At 38.4% G+C, this 27,428-nt stretch overlaps 1 protein-coding gene across 1 annotated transcript in view; it reads left to right on the forward strand.

Annotated features, from left to right (window-relative positions):
• Window positions 1-700: 700 nt before the first annotated feature.
• LOC132776786 (uncharacterized) overlaps window positions 701-27,428 on the forward strand; it is a 52,605-nt gene continuing 25,877 nt past the window's right edge. The window contains exons 1-12 of the mRNA XM_060778806.2: window positions 701-1,023; window positions 6,959-7,059; window positions 7,435-7,504; window positions 9,060-9,190; window positions 11,007-11,092; window positions 11,524-11,623; window positions 14,072-14,115; window positions 17,827-17,904; window positions 20,446-20,642; window positions 24,688-24,752; window positions 26,517-26,623; window positions 27,052-27,163. Of these exons, the coding sequence (XP_060634789.2) occupies window positions 846-1,023; window positions 6,959-7,059; window positions 7,435-7,504; window positions 9,060-9,190; window positions 11,007-11,092; window positions 11,524-11,623; window positions 14,072-14,115; window positions 17,827-17,904; window positions 20,446-20,642; window positions 24,688-24,752; window positions 26,517-26,623; window positions 27,052-27,163 (1,269 nt within the window). The 5' untranslated portion in view covers window positions 701-845. The remainder of the gene's footprint in view (window positions 1,024-6,958; window positions 7,060-7,434; window positions 7,505-9,059; window positions 9,191-11,006; window positions 11,093-11,523; window positions 11,624-14,071; window positions 14,116-17,826; window positions 17,905-20,445; window positions 20,643-24,687; window positions 24,753-26,516; window positions 26,624-27,051; window positions 27,164-27,428) is intronic.

Genomic DNA, 27,428 nt, shown 5'->3' on the forward strand with positions numbered 1-27,428 from the left:
AAGCAGACAATCCCATATCTGCTTGGAACTGGATTATCAGAGTCCACAAGGAGGCCACAGTGGGTTAAACCCGTGCCGGCAGGACTGAAGACCAACAGATTGCAGGTTTGAATCCGGGGAGAGCAAGGAGGAGATCCCTCTATCAGCTCCAGCTCCTGACTGAGAGCTGTTCAGCAGTGGAATTCTCTGCCCCGGAGTGTGGTGGAGGCTCCTTCTTTGGAGGTTTTAAGCAGATGGCCATCTGTCAGGGATGCTTTGAATGCAATATTCCTGCTTCTTGGCAGAGGGTTGGACTGGATGGCCCATGAGGTCTCTTCCAACTCTAGGATTCTATGTGGGTACATGAGAGAAGCCTCCCACAAGGATGGTAAAAACATCAAAACATCTGGGCAACATCCTTGCAGGTGGCCAATTCTCTCACACCAGAAGCAACTTGCAGGTTTCTCAAGTTGCTCCTGACATAACCAATAAAATAAAATAAAATCAGAGTCCACACTGCCATATATCTCAGTTCAAAGCAGAAAATGTGGGATTTTAGGCAGCTGTGTGGAAGAACCCAGTTCAAAGCAGATATTGTGGGGTTTTCTGCCTTGATATTCTGGCCCTATAACTCCCAGGGTCCCATAGTAGTGAGCCATGGCGGTGTAATCGGCATCAAAACTGGGTTAATGCTACAGTGTAGGCGCAACCAAGGTTGAGGGAGTGCTGAGGGAGGAGAGGCCTCCCTTGCCAAGGCGAGGCCTCCTTCCCCTCCCAAGCCAGGGCCCGAGGGCGGCCTGCTGCTGCTGCTCCTCCGCCTCTTCCCCGGAGAGGAGCCCGCCCAGGCCGCGCCTAAGTTCGGAGCCATGAGGGGCGCCGCGTTGCTGCTGGGCCTCCAAAGAAATGCTGCTCCTCGGCGGCGGCTCTTGGCGGCGGGAAGCGGCGGCCTTCGCCGTGGCCGGAGCAGCGAGGCCTGCGACCCGGGGCCCGACCCTGTGCGGATCGGCTGCGCCTCAGGCTTCTGGGGAGACACGGCCGCCTCAGGTAGGAGCCAGGCGGCGGCCTCCTTCTCCTTCTCTCTCTCTCTCTCTCTCTCTCCCTGAGGAGAAACGCCTCAGGAGTAGAAACGAATCCTGTGGAATCCTGGGAAATGTAGTTCGACAAGGCCTTCTCTGCCAAAGAGTGCTGCTGCTGATAGTGTTACCTCACAAAACAGGCAACCCTCAGGCTTCCATAGCACAGAGCCATGGCGGTTAGAAGGGGTTAATTTGACAGTGGAGCTCGAGCATGGGCAAACTTGGGCCCTCCATGTGTTTTGGACTTCAACTCCCACAATTCCTAGCAGCCTCAGGCCCTTTCCTTTTCCCCCTCAGCCACTGGCTGAGGGGGAAAAGGAAAGGGCCTGAGGCTGCTAGGAATTGTGGGAGTTGAAGTCCAAAACACACGGAGGGCCCAAGTTTGCTCATATCTACATGCACACCTTCCACCTTTTACAGGGTTTTCTTCCACATGGAGTTTGTAGCTTTGGCCTTCCTCTGAGGCTGAGAAGAAGTGACTTGCCCACGACTGAGGCTGGATCTACATCCCCCACTGCCACATAACACTATATAACTCAGGCCCCTTCCACACAGCTGAATATAATCCCACAGTATATGGTTTGCTGGGGAAAGTGGAAGGCAAAAGGAAGAGGGGCCGACCAAGGGCAAGATGGATGGATGGCATCCTTGAAGTGACTGGACTGACCTTGAAGGAGCTGGGGGTGGTGACGGCCGACAGGGAGCTCTGGCGTGGACTGGTCCATGAGGTCACGAAGAGTCGGAAACGACTGAACGAATGAACAACAACAAAATATGGTTTGAACTGGGATATATGGCAGTGTGGACTCCGGCCCCTTCCACACAGCCATATAACCCAGAATATCAAGGCAGAAAATCCCACAATATCTGCTGGGTTATCTGAGTCCATGCTGCCATATATTCCAGTTCAAAGCAGATAATGTGGGGTTTTATTCAACCGTGTGGAAGGGGCCTGTGTGGCAGCCACAAAAACAAAGTACCTGGAGGGTAACAACTCTTTTCAAAGTAAGGACCACACAATTATTCAGGAAATAACACTTTCAAACCAGGAACTTTAAAAAAATGTTGCATAAACCCCTTCCACACAGTTGAATAAAATCTCACATTTTCTGCTTTGAACAGGAATATCTGGCAGTGTGGACTCAGATAACCCATTTCAAAGCAGATATTGTAGGATTCTCTGCCTTGACATTCTGGGTGACATGGAAGGGGCCCTAGTGTTAATCTGCTTTGAACTGGATTATATGAGTCTACGCTCCTTTATCATCCAATTCAAAGCAGATCCAGTTTCTGGATTCAGAAACTTGATTGTATGTCATTGTAGATGGGGCCTGAGGGACCGTCCACACAGCCATATAGCGCAGAATATCAAGGAAGAAAATTCCACAATATCTGCTTTGAACTGGGTTCTCTGAGTCCACACTGCCATATATTCCAGTTCAAAGCATAAAATGTGGGATTTTATTCAGTCTCAGGGCCCTCCTGAATAGGCCCTATATCCCAGGATACAATCCAAGGTTTTCTGTTTATCCCATATTATCTGGCAGTGTGGACTCTCATAATCCAGTTTAAAGCAGAAAACCTGGGATCACTGGGTTGTTGTAGGATCACTGGGTTGTTGTAGGATTTTCGGGTTGTATGGCCATGTTCTAGAAGCATCTGCTGATGTTTCTCCTGCATCTGTTGCAAGCATCCTCAGAGGTTGTGAGGTTTGGGATCAGATCCTGGGATATAGGGCCTGTGTGGAAGAGCCCTCAGATCTTGGTCTCCAGAGTCTTTGGCAGCCTGTGAACTGCCATATAATGCTGTTTCAGAATGCAGATTATATGAATCTACACTACCAAATAATACAGTTCGATGCAGTTAAATTGCATTCTGAAATTGCATTATACAGCAGTGTCAATCCAGCCATAGTTCCATTGTCAAACCGTTACATCACTTGGCTCTTCCACATATTTTATTCAGTGGCCCCTTTTTGCAATTTCTTTAACTCAGGTGTTGCTTTTTCGAAGATATTTTGCTGAATGGCAACTTCATATTTCATCGATTCTAAGACTTTCATTAATTTAAGAAAAAAGCTTTATATATTATATATAAGAAAAAGCACTCACAATTCTAAGATGCAGCCTGTTTTTATATGAGGGAAAATGTGTGAATTGGAATCGGTGAAATACAGTTGTTTATCATCTATCTCAAAGTGCAACCAGCATTGAATCGAAGTGATATAAATATGTTGGACTTTGGCTAGAAAGTTAATAAGAGTCAAAGCTCCTTCTCATTATAAGATTCCATATCTTTATCCATCACTATATCTAAGATAAATAAGATAATTCATATCTAGTGGTGTCTGATGAGGGTATCCAGGCTCTCTTCATACCAAAATCCATGGAAGCAATGGATTGTAGACAATGATGTTGTCAAATGAAGCCCTTTATATAAAATGGCAAAATCAAAGTTTCATTTTTGGATATATATTTTGGAGATGGATATTTTCCATGCTTGGATAGTTGACTCTACATACAGAATCATACCCTGCTTAATGTGTAAATTAAAACCTAATACACATAAGGATCAAAATAGAATTAGACATAGAAATGCTAAAAATACATAGTTAAATCCAACAAAACTATTAAACAATCTATTAAGCTGCATAAATGCTGTTAATAACTCTATTGTTCCTCAATGTGAGTTTTTTTTACTACAACAGGTCCGTCTACCCTTCTCATGTGTAAGGAAAAGCAAACTTGTTTATGGTTTAATTGGTAAATACTGATGATTTTTAGGTAGAGGCATAACACTATAAAGGGAAGTTATGCAAAAAAAAAAAAAAAAACCCAGAAAAAGAAAGCAAAACGCTGCTTCCAAGGAAAATAAGCAATGTATTGTTGAAGGCTTTCATGGCCGGAATGACTGGATTGTTGTAGGTTTTTCCGGGTTATATGGCCATGTTCTAAAGGCATTTTTTCCTGACGTTTCGCCTGCATCTATGGCAAGCATCCTCACTACCTCTGAGGATGCTTGCCATAGATGCAGGCGAAACGTCAGGAGAAAATGCCTCTAGAACATGGCCATATAACCCGGAAAAACCTACAACAACCCAGAAAAAAAGCTAGTTTGGCTCATCCCTACTTTCCCCCGCCTGAATAAGATGTTTGTGAATTAGGGAAGAATAGAACGGCAGATGGCGCCAGAATTCAAAGTTGGTGTTTGACAGCAGCTCAAATTTCATTGTAACCAAATCTGAAAAACCAGGATTTCCCTTTTAGTTTGCATAGGATTAGATTGCAAGTATTATATGTAAGACATAGCCCATAATTACTATATTAGATTAAACTTAATATGAAATTCAGTGGTTAAAATCACTTAGCAACAATTTACTCACAATTGCATAGGCTATTTATTCATTTATTTATTTACTATATTGATACAGTCCATCGAGTAAGTAAGTTAGTAAGTAACCATATTGATAGCCTGCCTCTCTCAACCTTGTAAGGGACTGAAGGCAGTTAAATATATAGGCAGCAATTTGATGCCGCGTAAACAACAAAATAAAATAAACATAAAACAATCATTAAAAATATACCAGACCTTAAAAACACTTATTAACATCACATTATCCGAAATCATAATCCATGACTGTTCCAAATTGTCATTGCACTACTTCATATTCTTTAGTGGGTTACTAAACTGAGAGAAAAGTGTATAATTTGGATTGTGAACATTAAACATGAAGGAGGAATATGTCTAATTTTTGAGATGCTTTACTTTCTGGATGTATACATTTTATTAATTGCAATACAAATGATCCACATCACAAAGAACATGAGAGACAAACCAAGGGACGAGGAAAAAATATGGAAAAGGGAAATAGTGACATGTACACATGCATATATAAATAAATTCCACTAAAAATGAAACTAAATTAAGATTAAACATTGTATTAAACTCTGTCTTAACTAAAACAATCATCACAGTCTAATACCCTAAAACACTAAGTAACTAAAACATCATATCAAACACTATTCCAAAATCTTAGCTAAGATTGCTGTCACAAGCCACCATCTGATACTTTAAAACACCAAATAACTAAAAGTAAAACACAGACTTTTCTGATCAAACTAAATAGACTCCTAAGGTTACTAATAACCATAACCACAAATGATTACATCATTAGGATGATGTCTGTCTGAACCTGGGCAAGTAAAAGAGACTCATGAATTTCCACTGTCAGCTGAATTTGGTACTATCTCTGGTGGTAAAATTCAAATACATAGCCATGCTAATCTGGAAAATATGCAAAGGGGTCTTATGGCACCTTTGGGACTGAAATAAAGACATTTGTAGTATATGCTTTCATAGACTTATGCCTACTTCATCAGTTACAAGTATCATTTTGTATACTTTGAGGTCCCTTGTTTTATTTCTTAAAAATCCCTTTAATTTGTTCACACGGCCTTATACATTGCAAGCTTCACATTCAGTGGGGATGTCCTTCAGGGCCCTTCCATACAGCCCAATATCCCAGAATATCTAGGCAGAAAATATCTGCTTTGAATTGGGTTATCCGAGTCCACACTCAGATAATGTGGGATTTTCCTCCTTGATATTCTGGAATATAGGGCTGTGTGGAAGGGGCCTAAGATGCTGCTTAAGAATGTTAGCTTATTTAAAGAAAGATCTTAAACTGCAGCAGTTTCATCTTATCTTCACTCATTGTGAATGTGGAAGCTTCTTTTTGATATATGAAAGATAATAGCTGTCATATCTTAGAAAAGAATTAATACCTGTGTGTTTCCCATAAATGATAGCAGGTAAAATGCCTTCTTTGTTCCTTATTTCAGTATCCCAAAAGTGAATGGTCCTGGAATTATACATCATGTAAACTTGATGGTAGTCTCCTCACCACCTTTCCATATTAGAAAAATGTAATCTAAATATTTTCTGTACGCCATGATATACTGTATTCTTTAAAAGAATTATTACTTTATTAAAGGTTTGTTCAAATGAGTCCATATAGATCAGTGGTTCCCAATCTTTTTTTGACCAGGGACCACTTTGACCAGGGACCACTCTCCAACACTAGTACCAAAAGGTTTACAAATCAGTTTTTTGTCAACTTTAGATTCATTTTGATTATTTGGGGTGCTGATTCAGAAAATTGCTTTGGATGGACCTCATCAGCTCTAGTTTCTGATACAGAACATGCGCCAGCCAGTAGTCGCCATCTGCTTGCCCACAGAAAACCATATTTAATAATCTAGAGCTGATGTGGTCTATCCAATACAATTTTCTGAATCAGCACCCCAAATAATCACAGGAACAGGCCTAAAAACAAAGACACCAAGGTGCCCCCGCTTCCAGGCACCAAATGGTTTGGCTTCGCTCAGGGGGCGGGAGGAGGAGAAGTAGCAGCAGCAATCAGGAGGCTTGTTGTGGAGCTTTTCGTAAGTAGTCAGTCTCTTCCCTCCCAGCATCCTCGTTACCACTATAAGAGGGTTCCACAAGACCAGTAGCTCTCGTTGCAACAGTGTAGTAATGGTGAGGCTGCAGACCATATTTTAGTTCTTGGGGACCACTCGTGGTCCATAGACCACAGGTCGGGAACCACTGATATAGATATTAGCTAGTTCTGCTGTGAACCTGTAACCTATAGCTGTTACAGTAAATTGAAAATAGTTCCTTAATGCTTCTTCAGTCAGTATACAAAATAATGGGGCAGAAACAATCTGTTTTATTAAGTACTCCCTGAATTACTATCATGGTGCCTTTTAATATGTATAATGTCCCGCTTTATCAGTGATCAATTGTTTTTTGCAAAACCCCTATTCCAGAATTGCTTCACGTTTTTTTAAATAGGAATGTGATTTTTCTTTTTCTGATACTAGTTTATTTCTTTGCATTAGTTCCTCAATTGCTATATGGAGGGAAGCTGAATTTCCTGGTCTTTGATTACCTTTCTGAAATCACAATGTCTTTACTAGCTACTGCCAAAGCAAGAGCTCCAGTAAGTAAATTTATTTTCTAAAGGGAAAGTCCAATTAATAAAATGCAATATTTTGAAATGTGTACTTGTCTCTATTGGAGGATATGTGGAATATACCTTTAATCTAACTAATTTATGACTTAATTCTTTGAAGTACTGAGACAGTGAAATACATTAGAATTTCAGTTATTACTTGGATCTTTTTTGCTCTTCCCTTACAGGTCTGGTAAGCTTCTCGATTTGTGTTGGCAACTCTTCAATTTGCACATTTCAAAACCAATTTCTGCCCTTCCATTGAAACATTTTGGAATGGTCAAATTGTAAAAAACAAAAAAGGTTCTCAGAATGGAAAATATATTTAGCATATTGTTACAGTTTATTTTTTATTTATTTCAGGACTTGGGGTACACACCTGATTTTGTATTAACTGCAATGGCTCCTTATATAAAGGATATACACAGGAAAGGTATGAAGCTGTTGTAGTTTTAAGTTGTCTTGGCAGCTTATAAATATATTTATTATATTTACTTCACTATTACTTCACTATATTTTATTGTCTATGTTTTTTAATTGCTTGTATTGTTGTTGTTATTGCTTGTATTATTGTGTTTGGGCTCGGCCTCATGTAAGCCGCACCGAGTCCCTTGGGGAGATGGTAGCGGAGTACAAATAAAGTGTTGTTATTATTATTATTATTATTGCCGGTAAAACAATTTATATCAATTGTTTGGCTCAAACTCTGACTAGGCATTATGCACCGCTCTTTCTTCCCGAGAGGAATTCCCCTAAATTGTCACTTTCCTCCCCTGGAAGGTAAATTGCCTAAATTCCCAGTCATAGTTTTCTCTGGGAAATAAAGGCTTTCCTCCATATAAAGGCTACCTCCATACAAACAAAAGTTTCTCATCTTAGTCAAGCTTATATGTTCTTATATGGAAAAGATGTGAATGCAAGTGGTCCCTGGCTACCATGACAAGGAACATGTGGTCGAATGACATCTCAAGCTCCTTCCACAGAATCGAATAAAATTCCACATTATCTGCTTTGAACTGGAATAATAATAATAATACACTTCATTTATATTCCGCTCTATCTCCCCGAAGGGATTCAGAGCAGATTAAAATATACACATATACAGGCAAACATTCAATGCCTTTTATACAGTGAACAATGATACAATATACAAACATCTTTCCATCTTTGGTGTCTGGAGGCAATGCTTAACTCTGGCCATGGGAAGATGCTCTTGTTGCATTTTCCATGCCGAGGAGCCTGTTGTGCCTCCTGGTTGTGTTTTACCGGCATGGTTGCAGGGCACCTTTCACCTTCCTGCCAAGGCGGTATCTATTGATCTACTCAAATGTTTTCAAACTGCTAGGAAGGGGGAAGCCAGGGCTGAAGCGGGAGCTCACCGTAACCTGCGGCTTCAATCTGCCAACCTTTCAGTCAGCAAGTTTTTTCGGCAGTGGTTTAACCCACTGAGCTACCACAGCCCTATGTGTGTGTGTGTGTGTGTGTGTGCATGTGTGCGTATGAGACAGTGTGGACTCAGATAACCCAGTTCAAAGCAAATATTGTGGGATCTTCTGCTTTGATGTTCTGGGTTATATGGCTGTATGGAAGGGCCCTCAGTTGATCTTCAGAATGGTCAAAAATCTAACGGAAACAACAATTGAAATGCAATACAAATGGATTTTCAGTAGGAGTTGGATTAGACATGAAGGAGGATGCTTGACTGGTTTCAAATATATCCTAGGTTGCTTTCTTGGCTTGCCTAGGGATTTTGAGCTCATCCAGGTGCAATGGGAAGTTAAATCTTAATAGGAGCCAAGATCTTTGTGCAAAACTGAAGTGCAACAGGAGGAAGGGAATAGTTACAGTGGAATATTTGGCTGCATAGTTTCCTGAACAACAGTTATTGAAGATTCAAACTGTCATCAAAATCTCGCCAAAGAGAGAAATTAATCTGACTCTATGTTTGTAATCTTCTTAATTCTGATTGTTTTCCCTCTTTGCTTTAGGTGTTCGTATTGTCAGCAATGCTGGTGGGATGAATCCACTTGCATGTGCTGCTGCTCTCCGACAGGTGGCAGAAAAGGCTGGTGTGGACTTGAAGATAGCTGTGGTTACTGGTGATGATTTGATGGGGGAGGTATTTCGGTTTTTTTAATTAGTTTTGATCAGCATTTGGGAAGCTTTATTTTTTTTTTACAACAAAAAATTCAAAACATGACCAGAGTCTTGGTGTTTCTATTAAATACTTATTAGTATTATACAAATATGCATACAGTACCAAAGATGATTGACTTATTGTACTGGTGTGGATAGGGACTCTTCCACACAGCTGTATAAAAATCCCACATTATCTGCTTTGAACTGGGTTATGCTGCCACATTTCAATCAATGCTGTTTCAAGAGAGTACAAGTATTTCAGTATATGATAAAGTACTTGCTGTTTGCAGAAGAACCACTAATTTGTATTATAGTCAAAGAGATGATGGATCTTGTTTCCAACTGCTCATGCATTTAAGGTACAGACTACATTTACTCTATATTTCATTTTCTGTTTTGGATAGCATTCAAGCCTTCTTGTGTCTTTACCAGATTTGTAATCATGGTTTGATTACAAATCCTAGAAGCTTGTATGGGTCATGATAGGTCATACTGACTCTTTTACACAGAGATAAATATATATATATTTTAAAATGGGGGAAGAAACTAGAATTCACTTTCAATTTTAGAAAAAACCTCTTGGGACTAAAAGGGATCCCGCCATTCCACAATCCATAATAGCCAGTTGTGCTTATAAAAGAGACATTTGGTCAGTTTTAAGTCAGAACCCCAGAGATGTGTTGAAATGGCAGATGTGGGACAGGAATAGCTCTCTGTGGTCCTGAACAAATAGTACATCCCCCCAGACTTTGGACATTGCACATTCCTGATTTTAGGCATTATTATTTTCATTATCGTGTAAGGAGCGACTTGAGTAACTGCAAGTTGCTTCTGGTGTGAGAGATTGACTATCTGCACAGACGTTGCCCAGGGGACACCCAGATGTGTTACCATCCTGTGGGAGGCTTCTCTCATGTCCCTGCATGGGAAGTTGGAGTTGACGGACAGGAGCTCACCCCATCTCACGGATTCGAACCGTCGACTTTCAGGTCAGCAGTTCAGCCAGCAAAAGGGTTTAACCCATTGTGCCACTATGGGTCCATTTTAGGCATGAAATAGAAGAAAGCAACTATCAAGTGCTGGCGTTGGCCTTTAAAACCCTAAACGGTTCTGGCCCAACTTACCTATCCGAACGTATCTCGGCCTATCAGCCCACCAGGACCCTAAGATCTTCTGGGGAGGCCCTGCTCTCTATCCCGCCTGCTTCACAGGTGCGGCTGGCGGGTACGAGAGACAGGGCCTTTTCTGTGGTGGCCCCGCGGCTATGGAACGCCCTGCCCTTGGAGGTAAGATCAGCCCCTTCATTGATGATATTCCGAAGAAGATTGAAGACCTGGATGTTTAAGCAGGCATTTGGTTAACCCAATGCAACGAATGGTAACTGACTAAAGGACTGGCAACATGGATGACGAACTGGATCACGTTTTTAGTTAAGAGTCGAACTGGATTGGTATTGATGTATGAATTGTGTTTTTATGTTTTTTATGTTTTTTATGCTTTTAACTGTATACTGTTGATTGTTATATTATGTTGTAAACCGCGTTGAGTCGCCGGCTAGGCTGAGAAACGGCGGTATATAAATATAGCAAATAAATAAATAAATAAATAAATAACTTTATTGCTTGTCCAAGATTCTTCCATTTTTGTGGCCAAGGATGATATATTTTACATTCTTCTGAAAATCATCCATGTGTGTTTTGTTTGGTAATTGAACAACATTACCTAAATTTATTACAAAATGTATATCTTGAAAGTTAAAAGTTGCAACTAAATAGTTTTATATCAATTGTTTGCAGTTAAATAACATTAAGAAAGCTGTCTACAAAGGGGAGAATGGGATGCCATTTCCAGAAAATATCCAAAGCATGAATGTATATCTTGGGTAAGATTTATAATAAACATTGATGGAATAGGCATGTAATTTGCACTAGATACTATCCAGATTTTGTACTCAATCTACATGATATTCCATTTTAATTTAATGCAAAGGTTCTGACTGCGCCAGTGAAAGATAACCACCAGCAGAACTGCAAAAGAGATGCAATTATTTGCAAAGATTTGCAGGGACTATTGGCTTGTAAAATGTCAGAGTGAAAGGAAGAGGCATAGACTGTTGGCTTGGCAAAACGGAGGGATATCTGTACCTTAGGGAGAAATTTTCCTTTATTAAAAAAAACTTCAGAAAGTAGGAGTCACTATGCTGAACTGCATCTGCCCTACTGAATTTTGAATATTTTAAAATCAGATGTTGGATTATTTTGAATGGTGAATAAAGGATTCAGGATTTTGATGACTACAGCTTTGTTTCTACAGTGCAAAACCAATAAGTCGAGCTCTTGACCTGGGGGCAGATGTTGTAGTGACTGGAAGATGCGTTGACAGTAGCCTTGTATTGGGACCACTCATGCATTCTGTAAGTCTGAATCACCTTTTCCAAATCTAAAATTATTTATTTGACTTACCTGAATTTTTAATAGATTTCCATTATTTAAAATGCAAAAAAATAAATAAAAATGTTTTCATATTCTTACATTTGTAAATGATTTATTTCTGGACAAATAAAAAAGTTTGGGTGTTCTGAAAGATTTTCTTATAGTTCTAAAGAATGGTGGATGCATCTATCCTATAGAATTAATGCAGTTCAATGCTATGGAATCATAGGAGATGAAGTTTTACAAGGTCTTCTGCCTTCTCTGTCAAAGTTCCAGTGCCTCACCAAACTAGAACTCTCACAATTCCGTAGCATTGAGCAATGGCAGTTCAAACTGTGTCAAATTGTATTATTTCTGTGCCCAGTGTGAAACAGTCACATCCCTCATATTCCTATTTTTTCCATACAAACTAGATACATTTTGAAGGAAAGGTGGCATTAATTCAAACAATTTTGGTCAGTGTTCATTGTCAACGTATTAATGGCTTTTCCCGCAAAACACCATCATGTAATCATTCTTATAAATCATTTAAATTTTCCATTGAATCAACATGAATGCTTCATTTATAGTATACAAATTCATTTGCTTGCCACAAGGTGGCACCAAAACAGTTGCTTAATTTCCCTTTCTATTTCTGAAATGTTTAAAAAACTTAAATGTCCAGTTTATTTAAAAATGCAATGCAAGCATATGTACCACTGAGCCCATGCAGATTGTTGAATCTGCAAAATGGAAGGTGCTGGATAATCATGTCTTTTGCCTTGTAAGCCATTAATTGAAGTGTTATTAATGAAGCAGTCAGAAAACCTCATCTATCTTCTATCTATCTATACACATAATAAAAGTGAAGATGTGTATGTGGCTGGTCTGAGTCCCTCTACAGAGAAGATCGGGATATAAAATTTTTAGATAAATACATAAAATAAATAAATGTCCACTTTCACAGACAGACTCTCAGCTCCACAAATAGCTATAGCTCCCACTATGCAGGGAACACCAATGGCCCTCCATCTGATGACATTGAAGAGCTATAGTAGGCACTGTAAACATTTCCAACAGTCCTGCCAATCTCCTCCACAAACACCATACTGCCCACCACCCAAGTGAAGGCTTTCATACGGGGGAATTCTAGATTTTCTATTTTTCCACCACCACAGACATCCCAGTGTTCCTTTCTTTCTCTCAATTGGTGTGGAATTTGCTTAAACCTGCCCACTGCCTCTCCCTTAACCCCTTCCTATTCTTTTCTATGGCACACAGCAAACAGGGGAATTGATCAGCAACTGAACGTGCTAGAGAGGTTTGGGGAAAATTCACCATGATTTGTAGGAGTTGTAGAGACTGGGAAATACAGTCCACCAGCAATGTAAGAGCACTCTGAACTCCACCAGAGGGTTTGGAGGGGAATTGGCCTTGACATTTTGGAGTTGTAGGTAATGGGATTTATAGTTCACCTGCAATCAGTGAGCACTCTGAATTCCACCAAAGATAGAATTGGACCAAACTAGGCACATAGAGCCCCCATGACCGGCAAAAAATTACTGCAGGTCTTTGGGGAAAATTCACTTTGATTTGGGGGAGTTGTAGTTCTCCTACATCCAGAAAGCACTGTGAACCCAGAAGCCGATGTATCTGGACCAGACTTTGCATACATACCTGATATGCTGAAATTTGATTAGTGGAGGGGGTTTTTTTTTTGGGGGGGGGTGGACTGACCATCCTTTCTGGGAAATTTAGTTCACCCACAACCAGAGAAACTGTGACTTCCACCGATGATGGGCCTGGATCAAACTTGGCACACAGAACCCCCATGACTAATTCAACCTGCTAGATAGGCTTGAGGGGACTAAGTCACCACAGTGGGAGTTGTAGTTTATCCTACAACCACAGCACACACTGTGCCCCACCAATTATGCATCTAGAGCAAACTTGTCCAGCATAACAAATTTGTTAACTTGGGATTTGTAGATTGGGGGTTTGTAGACAGGGGGGCGGCAGCAGCACCTTTTGGTAGAGAGAACTAAAGACCTTGTAAAACTACACTTCTCATGATTCCATAGCATTGAGCCATAGAAGTTAAGGTGGTATTAAACTGAATTGATTCTGCATGGTAGATGTAGCCTAAGTAACCAAGCCAGCTGTTTGCAACAAAGGTAAGCCTGTGTGATAGTTTGTGAATAGTGCACAGTCATTATATTTCCCTTTTGGTGCTACCTGCAAATGTAGTATCGAAAGAAAGGGAATGGGGCTGAGTTGAGCCCTTCAAAATCTACTGCAGGGCATTACTTTGGTTATGAAAAGCACAAATTAGTATCTATCTATTATGTATTTTAACATATATTTTGTCATGAACCGAACTGTAGTTTCTGTATTTGAATACATATATATTCATTTATTCATCCAACACTTCAAACATTGTATTTTTATAGTTTGGCTGGAACAGAGATGAGTTCAACCTCCTAGCATCTGGCAGGTAAATTATATACGTTTGTTCTCTAGTATAAGCCGACCCAAATATAAGCCGAGGTACCTACTTTTACCACAAAAAACTGGGAAAACATATTGACTTGAGTATAAGCTGAGGGTGGAAAATGCAGCAGCTGCTGGTAAATGTTAAAATAAAAATACATACCAATAAAATTACATTAATTGAGGCATAAGTAGCTTAAATGTTTTTTAACATTTACATAAAACTGTAATTTAAGATAAGATCGTCCAACTTCTTTAATGTAAATGTGCTTACGCAGCCTTCCAATAATAATAAAGAGTAAAATAAAAAATTGTAATAATAATAATAATAATATAATAACAATAGAGTAAATAATAAATGTAATAAAATAATAATAATAAAGTAATGTAAATGTAATAACTATAATAAATAAAGTAAAATAATAAACGTAATAATAATAATAACAACCCAGTAAAATAATAAATAACTTTGACTTGAGTATAAGCTTTTTCAGCCCAAAAAGGGACTGAAAAACTCGATGTATACTCGAGTATATAAGGTAACTCTTTACAAATGTTCCTAAAATGTAATGGCCATCACACACAGAATTAAATGGAAACTTTGTTTTGAAAATAGCAGAGCTTATTACAAATATATTGGCCCAGAAAATAATCTTGTTTGCCAGGAGAGAATGCACTACAGTTCTAAGTAAAATGTTTTGAGAAAACATGATTTAGGAAGGTGGAGCTGTACACCAAATAAGGGTTTTTTGCTCTTAGATTTTGGGCTGTATTAAAAATGATGTGATTCTAGACTGGAGCTTGGAAGCATTACACCTCTGGATTATAGCTCCCAGAATCTCCTAGTTCTGGTCTTTGCTGGCTATGGGATTCTCCATCTCTGTCCATTCTAAAACGAAATATGTGTAGTAACATACATAAGTAAATGAATAAATAAATAACACTTCTAGTGATCAACCATTGTCATTGATGTCACTAATAAGCAGCGACCTTGAGGTTATTTTCAAAGTCTTTAATGTTATTGGATTAAATTAAATTAGCTCCTGATAATCCAGGTCTGTTTAAAATGGTGATCCCATTGGTTAGTAGCATAATATATTACTTTTTCATTCTATCAAGTGAAAAACTCATGTAAATTGGGTTCTCAAGTTGGATTAAAATTGTAAAAGCTGCCGGTGATTTTTAGTTTTTGAATGCATATTCATTAAAATAACATTTTCCCTCTTGACGCATACAAACCTATATAATAAAATGACTCATTATTGATTCATGTGATAACATGCATACAAACAGCATTGGAGGAGCAGAGAATATACTTTTTTGTTAGACTTTTTGTAATTTAATGGAAGACTCTTGAACTAAGGTCTGTCATTATTAAAAGAAGTTGTTACAATATGCCGTATTTCGTTGCATAATAGTCACACTTTTTATCCTTTTTTATCCAATGGGGAACAATTGTTGTGGACATTGTTCAGAAGTGTATGTATTTACGTATTATGTATGTGCAGATTTTGGGGGAGGGGAGAAGGAGGAGAGAGGGGAAGCAGTAATGCCATTGTATTGTATTTGATCTTGATCAAAATGAAATATCTGCAATGCAATTGTGAAAATAAAACCTTCAATCCAACAAAAAGTGTTATTATTATATAATGAAAAAATCCTGCCTTTAATTCTCAATTTTCTCTTTTTTTAAAAACTGCCTTACCTACAAAAGGAGAGTAGGAGGTGAGGTGTTCTAGCCCCAAGCAAACAGCTCTGTTTCTGTGTTGTTGAAGGCTTTCATGGCTGGGTTGCTGTGAGTTTTCCAGGGTGTATGGCCATGTTCCAGAAGCATTCTCTCCTGATGTTTTGTCCACATCTATGGCAGACATTCTCAGAGGTTGTGAGGTTTGTTGGAAACCAGGCAAGTGGGGTTTATATATCTGTGGAATGCCTAGGGTGGGAGAAATAACACTTGTTTGCATGAGACAAATGTGAATGCTGCAATCACCTTGATTAGCATTGAATACTCTTGCAGCTTCAAGGCTTGGCTGCTTCCTGCCTGGGGGAATCCTTTGTTGGGGCACCACATATTATTTTAGAATGCTGGACCACTCTAACAACTGCCATGTCAGACTACACAGAGAAGCCATTGAACTCCACAAGCATGAGGACAATTTCAACAGAAAGGAGGAAACCATGAAAATGAACAAAATCTGGCTACCACTATTTAAAAACTCTAAAATAAGGACAGTAAATAAAAAACAACACTCAAAAACAGGGAATTTTATTAAACTTAAGGATCTCCCTTTACAAATTAACCTGTCTTGCATATGAAGAAAGGAATTACAAAAGACTACGCTGACACCGAAGCATAGAAACAACAGGAGACGAAGATTCCTGGAAGACTGACGGGAAGCAAATTTCCCCCCCCCCCCCACCCCCTTCTTCCCTCTCCCTTCCCCCCAATCCCCATCACACCCCTCCCTTTCACTCCCCCAATACCCTATTCCTCATACCTAACTCGACCCCGTCCTACCCTGCCTTTACCTACCCTATCTTTGCCCTTACTGGACTCACCCTATGTATGTATAGAGATGTAAAACCCAATAAAGAAAATTAAAAAAAAAAACAAAAAACAGGGAATTTCAGACAAGAAACAATCAGGGTTAGCTAGCAGCTCCCAACAAAGGATTCCCCAGGCAGGAAGCAGTTAAGCCATGAAACTGCAAGGCTATTCATATCCTCATAATCTTTGAGGATGCCTGCCATAAATGTGGGCGAAATGTCAGGAGAGAATGCTCTGGAACTTGACCATACTCCTGGAAAACTCACAGCAACCCAGCTCTGTTTTTGTTTGTTTGTTTGTTTGTTTTAAACTGCCTTGCCTGCCTGCCTGCCTGCTTTCCAACCTACCTACCTCGCTTCCTTCCTTCTTTGAAGGCAAGGCAGTCTGCAAAATCTGAAATTGAGCTCTTTGGAGAAAGAAGGGAAGATCTGAGTGCCAAAGACCTCCGTTTCAGTTTTTTAAAGCTTGGGAAAAGGAGGAAGGAGAGAAGAGCGGATCTCCAGAGACCTCAATTTCATAGTTTTTTAACTGTCTTGCCTTTGAGAAAGGAAGGAAGGAAGGGAGGAATGTGGAATCACCCCAAACGGCTCTGTGACTATCGTGCAAGAAACACAAAAATATAAATTTTGTCCCTCCAAAAATGAGGGTGTGCCTCTTCTGCAGTGGCAAATATTATGCGATGAAACAAGGTATTCAGGCACTCCCCTAGTTGAGAACAAGATAGCTGCTGTAAGTTTGTTCTTAAGTTAATTTGTATGTAATAAGTTGGAACAGGTACATTTTTTAAGTGCAACTCCAGCCAAAAACATGTATTTTTTCGCTTTGGATAGCATAGGGAAAGGTTAGCTCAGGGAAAGGTTAACACCACTGTGTTTGTTTTACTGTCTGTATCACTGTTTAGAAAATTTCAGCTCACTTTCTGACCCTGTGATAATTAGATTTGGACAAATTTGGCTTGTGAAAACAAGGATTTGTGATAAAACTTCAATGGAGACCCCCTTTCCCCATGATAACTCTTTCAGGAGTGAATTTCCCTTCCTAAGGATAGAGTCCTCTCACTTTCTGTTGTCTCACCCCTGTTTTTAACTATGAGTTGTTAGTAGGTCGGATGTTTGCAACTCAGGGATTGCCTATATTCCAAGTTAGAACATTATTCTTTCTTTCTAGTCTTGCAGGCCATCTGATTGAATGTGGTGCTCAGTGTACAGGAGGAATATTCACTGACTGGCATTCTATACCAGACTGGTATGTTGGTTTAAGTTAATTACTTGTTGTAATCACTTTTCCATTGTAGCAGCTTAAGAGTTTTTATTGATATTTCTTATGTTGCTATTGTCATGGCTTACTCTCCAGCTAGCCTCGATTATGTTTTCATTACTAGAATGTTGATGATTAATTCATTTTGCTCAGGCAAGATGCTCTGTGCCTTAATTTAAAACTCATGTTTTGTTCTTGGACAACATCAGAGTACTGTACAGTTCTTTATGGAACAGAAAGATTTCATGGTTCATCACAAAGTTACTTCATAGTAGGATTTGTAAAACTGAAAAACCTAGTGACAGCAGTGGAGCAACTACTGCTATCTGATATGAATGCGATTTTCCAGCTTCTTGGGAAGGGGTTGGACTGGATGACCCACGAGGTCTCTTCCAACTCTATGATTCTATGATATGAAGAATTTGGCTACAATCATCTCAATTCACAACCAGTTGCTATAATGACAGTACAAGTTCAGCAGCTCAGAGGTTTAACCCACTGCGCCATTGGGGGCTCCAGCTATCTCAAACATACCCTAAACTGTTGTTCTCTAATTACAGACAGAATACAGATTCCCTTTTGTAATGCTATGTAAGTTGGATCTGAGGACATTTCTGTGGGGCAAGATTTGCACACCTATTCAGGAGTCTAGAACTTTTGAATATGGAGTGTCTTTTTAAAAATGCCAGCAGCATGACCAAGGTAACTGAGAGTTTGATCGGTTATGTCATCTTCAAGGAAACATGCCTATTAAGTCTTCTAAATGGAACTTTGGTGAGCTAAAGATGGAAGACAACCTGGGAGAACATAGTAGTGGACACTCTTATTTCATTACCTTGAGGATTTTAAACTTGTGAAAATGTCTTGCTGCCAGTTGGCTCTTTCTTGAGCTAATAAAAATTGGAGTGATTTCTTTTCTCTTTGCAAGCCCAATAAATCAATTTAGTGACTGAAAACATTCATCTTTGCCATCATAATTCTCTTCTGATACTTCAGCACTAATTTCTGTATGGCTCATCTGTATGCATGCCACTTATTATTATTTGAAACACAGCAAGATTAGTACACAGCAAACAAGATCACAATGCTGGCTTTTGTATTTGATCTAGGACTGTGTGATGTATCAGCAAATAATGTGTGCAGATCCGAGTAGGGTGGCCTTTTGCAGATGACAGATGGTAATTTTGTCAACGCTGATTATTTTTAAGTGCAGGCCAAGGCCTTTAGGCACTGCACCCAGTGTGCCGATCACCACTGAGACCACCTTTACTGGCTTGTGCCAGAGTCTTTGCAGTTCAATCTTTAAATCCTTGTAATTTTAATATGAGGATTTATTATTATTATTATTATTATTATTATTATTATTATTTCTTAGGCAGAGCCCCTGGTGGCGCAGTGGGTTTAAACCGCTGGGCTGCTGAGCTTGTTGACTGAAAGGTTGCAAGTTCGAATCCAGGGAGCAGTGTGAGCTTCCGCTGTCATGCCCAGCCTCTGCCAACCTAGCAGTTCAAAAACATGCAAAATGTGAGTAGATCAATAGGTGCTGCTCTGGTGGCAAGACAACGGCACTCAATGCAGTCACACGACCTTGGAAATGTCTATGGACAATCTGGCTCTTTGGCTTAGAAATGGAGATGAGCACCAACCCCCAGAGTTGGACATGACTGGATTTAATGTCAGGGGAAAACCTTTACCTTTACTAGGTGGGTTACAGCATAGGTAAAACACAAAATCCTCTTAGACATTCTATAAAATATACATGTGTGTCCTACTTCATACTTTGGTTTTAAGGAGGCATCAAGCAGAAAGAATAAGCCTAGCAATGTAGTAGGTTCCCAAAGTAACAACTTACAGCATATCTCGTGATCCCCATGCTAAGGATTTTTTATCCAGTTTGAAAACATGCAAATTTGAGTAGATCAATAGGTGCTGCTTCTGTGGGATGATAACAGTGCTCCATGCAGTCATGCTGGAAGATATGACCTTGAAGATGTCTACAGACAACGCTGGCTCTTCAGCTTAGAAATGGAGATGAGCACCACCTCCCAGAGCTGGATACAACTAGACTTAATGCCATGGGAAACCTTTACATTTTAACACCTATTCTAATTTTTTAAATGAAGAACATGACAATTGTATCTGCTGCAGATCCTGTTTCACCTTTCTTTCTAGTTTTCTTTTCTCTTTTTTGGGGTTGCTTCAAGTGTATGTACTGGCCACCATACTGTCATCCTTTTCAGTTTCTTGGTAGCATTTTTCATTCTGTTGTCATCTTCCTTTCTGTATTTCTGGTTTATTTGGTTTTTGTATTCCTATAGTCTTCCTTATTTACAATAATTCAGAGGTCTACTTTTTTTTCTTTGAAAAGTTTTTTTTCTAATTTGTCCCTAAATTTTTTAAAATACCAAGGTATATTTTAATGGTTGACGTTATATTTTTTATACCTCGTCAATACCATAATGTATTCATTGTGTGCTTACTTATACATTGTCTAAAACAGTAAAGTATTCAATATTTTCAACTCTTTAGGCATAACATCGGTTTTCCCATAGTAGAATGTTCTGCTGATGGAAGTTTTATTGTATCCAAACCACCCAACACAGGGGGCCTGGTATCTTTTGGCACAGTAGCGGAACAGTTGGTATATGAAATTGGCAACCCTAAGGAATATATCTTACCAGATGTCACATGTGATTTCTCACACGTTTCCATTACCGAAATCCCAGGTTAGTGTCTGATGATGATGGTTGATTCCTCCTTGTTCCAAGAAAATAATTGTTTCCACGTAACTTTATTGTAAATCAATACAAGTTCTTTTATGAACAATTGTATCACAATCAATTTCTTTCTATTTTCTACTACTAAACAAAAAAGAAAAGAATGTAACAGTAATGCTTTTACTGCAGTTGTCTAACATATACTTTTCCAGATGTTGTAGCCTTCAGTGGGAGAAATTTCTTCAAGAAATATCTGGTTGAGCACTTCAATTATATATATCATTTATACTTGAGTATAAGCCGACCCGAATATAAGCCAAAGCATCTAATTTTACCACAAAAAAATGGGAAATTGTCTTGGATCCCGAGTATACGCCAAGTGTGGGAAATGCAGCAGCTACTGGTAAAGTTCATAATAAAAATAGATACCAATAAAATTACATTAATTGAGGCATCAGAAGGTTAAATGTTTTTGAATATTTACTTAGCATATAATTTAAGATAAGACTGTCCAACCCTGATTAACAATTATTCTATCCTTCTTCAATGTAAATGTGCTTATGTATCCTTCCAATAATAATAGAGTAAAATGATAACTGTACTAATAATAATAGAATAAAATAATAATAGAGTAAAATAATAAATTAATAATAAAAATAGAATAAAATAATAGTTGTAATATAATAAGAGTAAAATAATAATAGAGTAAAATAATACATGTAATAATAACAATAATAAATAGAGTAAAATGCATGTAATCACAATAATAAATAGAGTAATAAATGTAATAATAGCAATAAATAGAGTACAATAATACATGTAATAAAATAAGAGTAACAGAGCAAAATAATAAATAACTTTGATTTGAGTATAAGCTGAGGGGGACTTTTTCAGCCTTAAAAAGGGTCTGAAAAACGTGACTTATATTTGAGTATATATGGTATACTGTATATAGTTTGGCAGGTTTTTACTATATAACTTTGAGTCAATATCCAAAAGTCTCATAGACTGATAATTATTGGCGTCTTGCTTACCATCCTTCTTGTGCATGTGGACCACTACACTCAGTTTCCTGCCTACTAGCATTATACCTGCATTGTTGATTTGAATAATGTTGCGGGCCACCACTTGGGAAAATATTTGAATGTTTCTGGAGGCATCATGTTTTCTCCTGGGGCTTTGCTCAGAGCAAGAGTTATAATCAACTTTTTAAAAATCCCAGACACTTCTAGTACAGCAATAGTTGTTTCTGGAGAGTTGTGGTTAAACTTTAATGTGTACTTCTTGTATTTCTTGTCTTCAAAGAGATTTTTAATGTCTCCCTAAATGGAACCAACCTAGCATATTGCAAAGCAATTTATTTGTTGAGATATTTTTTTTAAAAAAAATCCCTGCTGGTTTTGTTTGTTTAAGCAACAGCCTGTGTATATGGCAAGTGGCTGAAATTTGAGGCAATTGTTTGATCTTCGTCAGGTGACAATGCCAAGGAATGTCTTCATTGTAGATCTAGTTCACTGTGAATTCTGGAACAAAATATGACTCTTGGGGACTAAAATGTCCCCTGTTGATATCCAAGGGTTACATACATAAAATTAGTTTAAACATACAAAGGGTTCCTTTGCTTCAAATTGCCTGATAAAAGTAATAGCTGATTTTACAGCCTGTTTTTTAAAAAAAATTAACAAAAATATTTTAACCTCCAAATGAACTTTTAGTTTGCAAATGGCCCAGTATGACATATTTGAACTCCAAATGAACTTTCACATGAACTTTCAGTTAGTTATTTTACCAGAAATATAACAGATGGAGAATAGAGAGATTTCTCAAATATCTCCAGATATCAGTGTCGTGACAATGTACACTGGAAAAAAGATTGCAGGCCTATCTACTTTAATTGTTTACTTTGCTAAATATTTTGTTTGGAGGACTAGATAAACGAGATGGTTGAACTTAGTTATTATTCACATTGTGAATTCTTTTTCTCATATAAAGGTCACCAAAGTTGAACCATTTTTTGTAGTTTTATTAGAAGATGTTTTATTATATTGGTTTTCTTTTACAGTAAATAAGTACCTTTTATGTACGAATAATATAAAATTATGTTTGCTTTGACCTAAACTCAATTCTTGGTCCTGGATAGAATTAATGGGAAGATGCACGTCAACATTTCTGTAAATTTCTTTGATTTAATGGGTCTGCTCCACTTGGGACTAACAATTGGATTTTGGATTTGGACTTTGCCTTGTCCTGTCGTCAAAAGTTCAAAATACATATTAGTATTCAAATTAGTAAAATGCTAAAATGCCAGTTATATTAAAGGGAAAATTAACTCTCATTCACATACTGATGGATCAAAATATTTTTACACTCTGGAGGCAAACAATCCTTTTACACTTCAATATATATTCTGTTAACCATTGTTTATTTCTAAGTAATTGTGCAAGGGAAAATATTAATAAAAGTAGTATTTTCATGTAATATCCACACGAATTTTGTGTTCAATCCTACAATACTAAAACAATGGAATAGTATTCCATTTGCATGTACTGAGAAACAGAGTAAAATCTCAGATTTCCTGTATACAGTACTTCACATTAGTAATGCTCTAGCTACTTCCGGGGTAGGTTATTGCAACTATGTATGGGTTTGTCTTTAGAAACAACTTGGCAATTTCAGTTGGTCCAAAATACACCAGGCAAACGGCTGCTTCATGATTTTGGGATGTAATTTTCATCTGTTTTTATTTCATTGCCACAGTTTCCAGGCACAGTTCAGAGAACTACATCTTTGCCTAAACGGTCTAGGGCAGTGGTTCAGAATCAAAATATTCAACTTCCAGTCTGATGATGTTAAGTTTTCCCACTGAAACAGTATAAGGCAGCGGTTCTCAACCTTTGGATCCCTAGTTGTTTTGGCCTTCAACTCCCAGAAATCCTCACAGCTGGTAAACTGGCCAGTTGGAAAAATTAGCTCTAAAACAGTGGTTCTCAACCTGGGTTCCCCAGATGTTTTTGGCCTACAATTCCCAGAAATCCCAGCCAGTTTATCAGCTGTTAGGATTTCTGGGAGTTGAAGGCCAAAAACATCTGGGAACCCCAGGTTGAGAACCACTGCTCTAAAAGGTTGCAGTGCCCTACATGAAAGAGCCTTTCACAAACCCAGTCTGTGGCCATAGTCAGGGTAGTTCTAATTTTTCAGAGAGCCAAGCTAGAGAGGTCAGCACCTTGGATAGCTCTAAGTAATTCTGGTGCTGCAGACTGAACCGAAAAGTCTGAATGTTGCTGCAACAAGGACTAGATCCAAGCTGAAACTTAAATGGAACTGTGTCTCCTTGGGTACATCTGCACTGTAGAATTGATGCAGTTTGACTTCACTTTAACAGCTATGGCTTGGTGCTAAGCAACCCTAGGAGTTGTAGTTTAGTGAGGCATGCACACACTCTGGCAAAGTAAACTAAAGACCTTGTAAAGCTACAATTCCCAGGATTCTGTGACACAGAGACATGTAGTGTCAAACTGCATTAAATTTAACGTACATGCACCCTCAAGGTTTTGGAATCCAGGGTTTTGTAATTTGGTGAGGCGCTAGCTCTCTTTGGCAGTGAAAATTAAAAACCTTGTAAAACTGAAAATCCCATGATTCCATAGCAGTGATGTCAAACTGCATTATTCTTACAGCGCATATGCACACAACTATTTCTGCCAAATAGTGTTGGTACTTTACCAAACCACAACTCCAATGATTCCATTGTATTCAGCCATAAATGCAAAAGTTCTTTCCCTACTGCTTCCCTACCACCCTGAAAGAGGCTTCATGTGTCATTTGTGGGTGAAATCTACTTACAGATCTGCTCTCTATGATTTTGTCATATCCCATTTTCAAATTATTATCATGTATTCAGCATAACGTATTTAACAATTTTCATCTTCATCTAACAGTGTTGTTGTCAGCAGATGACACTTAGACTGCAGCAGCTTATTATCAAAAGCTTATTAGCATGCCTTTCATTATAAGTTACAGTAAATGTCTTGCCTCTTTTTAAAATCCTTTTTAGGTGTTGAAGGTGGTGCAGTGAAGGTTCAGGGAGCTAAAGGATTGCCTCCTTCATCCTGTTACAAGGTTTTTAATTGCTTTTTAATTATTTATTAGATCTTAACATTGCTTTATACTGGCATGCTACTTTTTGCATTTGAAGGAAAGTCATTATTCTGGTGTCAAATTTGCCTTTGTAGTGTATTGAAGAAACTTTGCAGGAGTCGCTGAAGTGCACTCCTTCTACTTAATTGTAATATTTTCACTGTTGACATTCAGTTTTAGAAAGGATCACTTTGCCATTTATATTTGTAACAAACAGTCTCAGGTCAAACCATATAGAAAAATGATGTCAATCTAGTTAGCAGTGTTAGTTGATGGAATCTACACATTTATCTGACTGTTGAAAATACTATGAGAATGTTCTACATTCAGGAATGAAGGCTTTAAAATTTGGAGCAATAACAGTTTATCTTGATACAGAAATAAAATATCAAATGAAGCAGCCAGTTTTAAGAATACTTTAAAAGATTTCCAGGACAGAAAGAAGGAGCATCACTCTGAATGAGAACTAATGGCTTACTTAAAGCAAAGTAGAAGAAACTATACTAGGTTAAAATATTTTATCCATTCTCTTTCTAAATTAAGCACTTGTTGTAAAACTTCAAGTCATTTCCAACGTATGGCAAATATAAGAAGTATATTATTATTGATTACTGATCGGTGTATGGGTGGGTTCCTGTGAGTTTTCTGGGCTGTATGGCCATGTTCTAGAAGCATTCTATCCTGACATTTCATCTGCATCTATGGCAGGCATCCTCAGAGGTTGTGATGTCTGTTGAAAACTAGGCAAGAGGTGTGTGTGTGTGTGTGTGTATGTGTATGTGTGTGTGTGTGTGTGTGTGTGTGTGTGTGTGTGTGTGTGTATATATATATATATATATATATATATATATATATCTATATCTGAGGGAAGTCCAGGATGGGAGAAAGAACTGTTTGAAGCAAATGTTAATGTAGCAATTGATCACCTTGATTAGTATTGAATGGCCTTGTAGATTCAAGGACAGGTTGCTTACTGCCTAGGGGAATCATTTGTTGGAAGGTGTTGGCTGGTCCTGATAGTTTCATGACTGGAATTTCCCTTTTTTCAGAGTTCTTTATTTAGTGACCTGATCTTAGAAGTTTTTATTAAAATGCTGGTAGCCAGATTTTGTTCATTTTCATGGTTTCCTGCTTTCTGTTGAAATTGTCCACATGCTTGTGGATTTCAATAGCTTCTCTGTGTAGTCTGACTTGGTAGTTGCTTTCATAGTCCTTGATTCATATTTGGGTGCTGCGTTTGGTGGTCCCTATGTAGACTTGTCCACAGCTGCATGTTATCCAGTAGACACCTGCAGAAGTGAGAGGATCCCTCTTGCCCTTTGCTAAATGTAGCATTTGTTGGATTTTCATAGTGGATGTATAAATAATTTGTAAGTTGTATTTCCTCATCTGCTTCCCTATGTGGTCAGTGGTTCCCTTGATGTATGCTGAGAACACTTTTCCTCTGGGTAAAGATCTTTGTCTTTACTCTCGTGGCTTGTTCTCGGTCTTGCAGCTCTTCTGATGTCTGTGGTGGAGTATCCATTGGCCTGTTGAGCCCAGTTTAGGTGGTTCAGTTCACTTTGGAGGAGGTGGGGTTCACAGATTCTTTTTGCATGGACTGCCAGGGCTTTAATTGTGCTTCTTTTTTTTTTCTTTTTTTTACTTGGGTGATTGTTGGAGTTTTTATGTAGGTACCTATCTGTATGTAGGTTTTCTGTAAACTGTGTGGCCCAATTGTTGATAAAGCTTGTTCTGTTTTGCCAGGTGAATGCCACATATCTTGATGGATTCAGAGCTACAGCTTGCTGTCCAGTGGGAGGCCCAAGAGCAACAGAAAAGGGCAGAAGAACTGCTAAAAGTATTTTAGAAAGGTTGTGTTGTGATAACAGAAGCAATTATCAAGTATCCATTGTGTTTGGAAGCGATGCATGAAGCAGACTATCACAATATGACCATGATTATTAAAAATGCAGATCACTTACTATCCATAATCTGGAAGCAATTTACAGAGAAATAAAATTTACAAGAATACACAAAAATATAATTCTAACATTTGGTAATTAAGATGTACCTGAGTTTTTAAAAATACATTTAATAGGCCCCAAAAGTATTTAACTCTTGGCATGGTGTATTCTGTATAAAAGGGAATGGGGAAAGCATTTCGTAGTATAGTCACTATCACAGAGAAGGCCTTTTTCCGCATTGCTAAGCAACTGGTTATATCATAATGAGAAGCACTGCCTCTTAGGGGGAAGATAAATTTTAAAGTAATCTGATCCCAAATCATTTCTTGTTTCAGGACTCGCATTATGTTTGATAAACTGGGATATGGGGATTACAGTGCTGTTAACCTACAGATTCTAGGTTCGGAGGAAACATATGGACCACATGCCAAACAGAACATAGATGGGGTATGTATGAAATGGGAATTCAGAAACATTTATTTATCAGAATATGGAGGCCAAAAAAAGATTTCTTTTTTCCTTTTGCATTTCTACCTTTGAAAGATACCTTGAAATTAAGAATGAGGGGATGTAAATCAGTAAGAAGAATTTTTCCCATCCTACATTTTCATCAGTATTCCCCTTCTTCCCCTATTTTTATACTCTCATAGGAAGGCCAGAAAACACTAGAGGCAGAGGTGGTTATGCCAAGGTGAAAAAGTCCCTCTTTTCC

The sequence above is a fragment of the Anolis sagrei genome, chromosome 5 (assembly GCF_037176765.1).
Source record: "Anolis sagrei isolate rAnoSag1 chromosome 5, rAnoSag1.mat, whole genome shotgun sequence".
NCBI lineage: Eukaryota > Metazoa > Chordata > Lepidosauria > Squamata > Dactyloidae > Anolis > Anolis sagrei.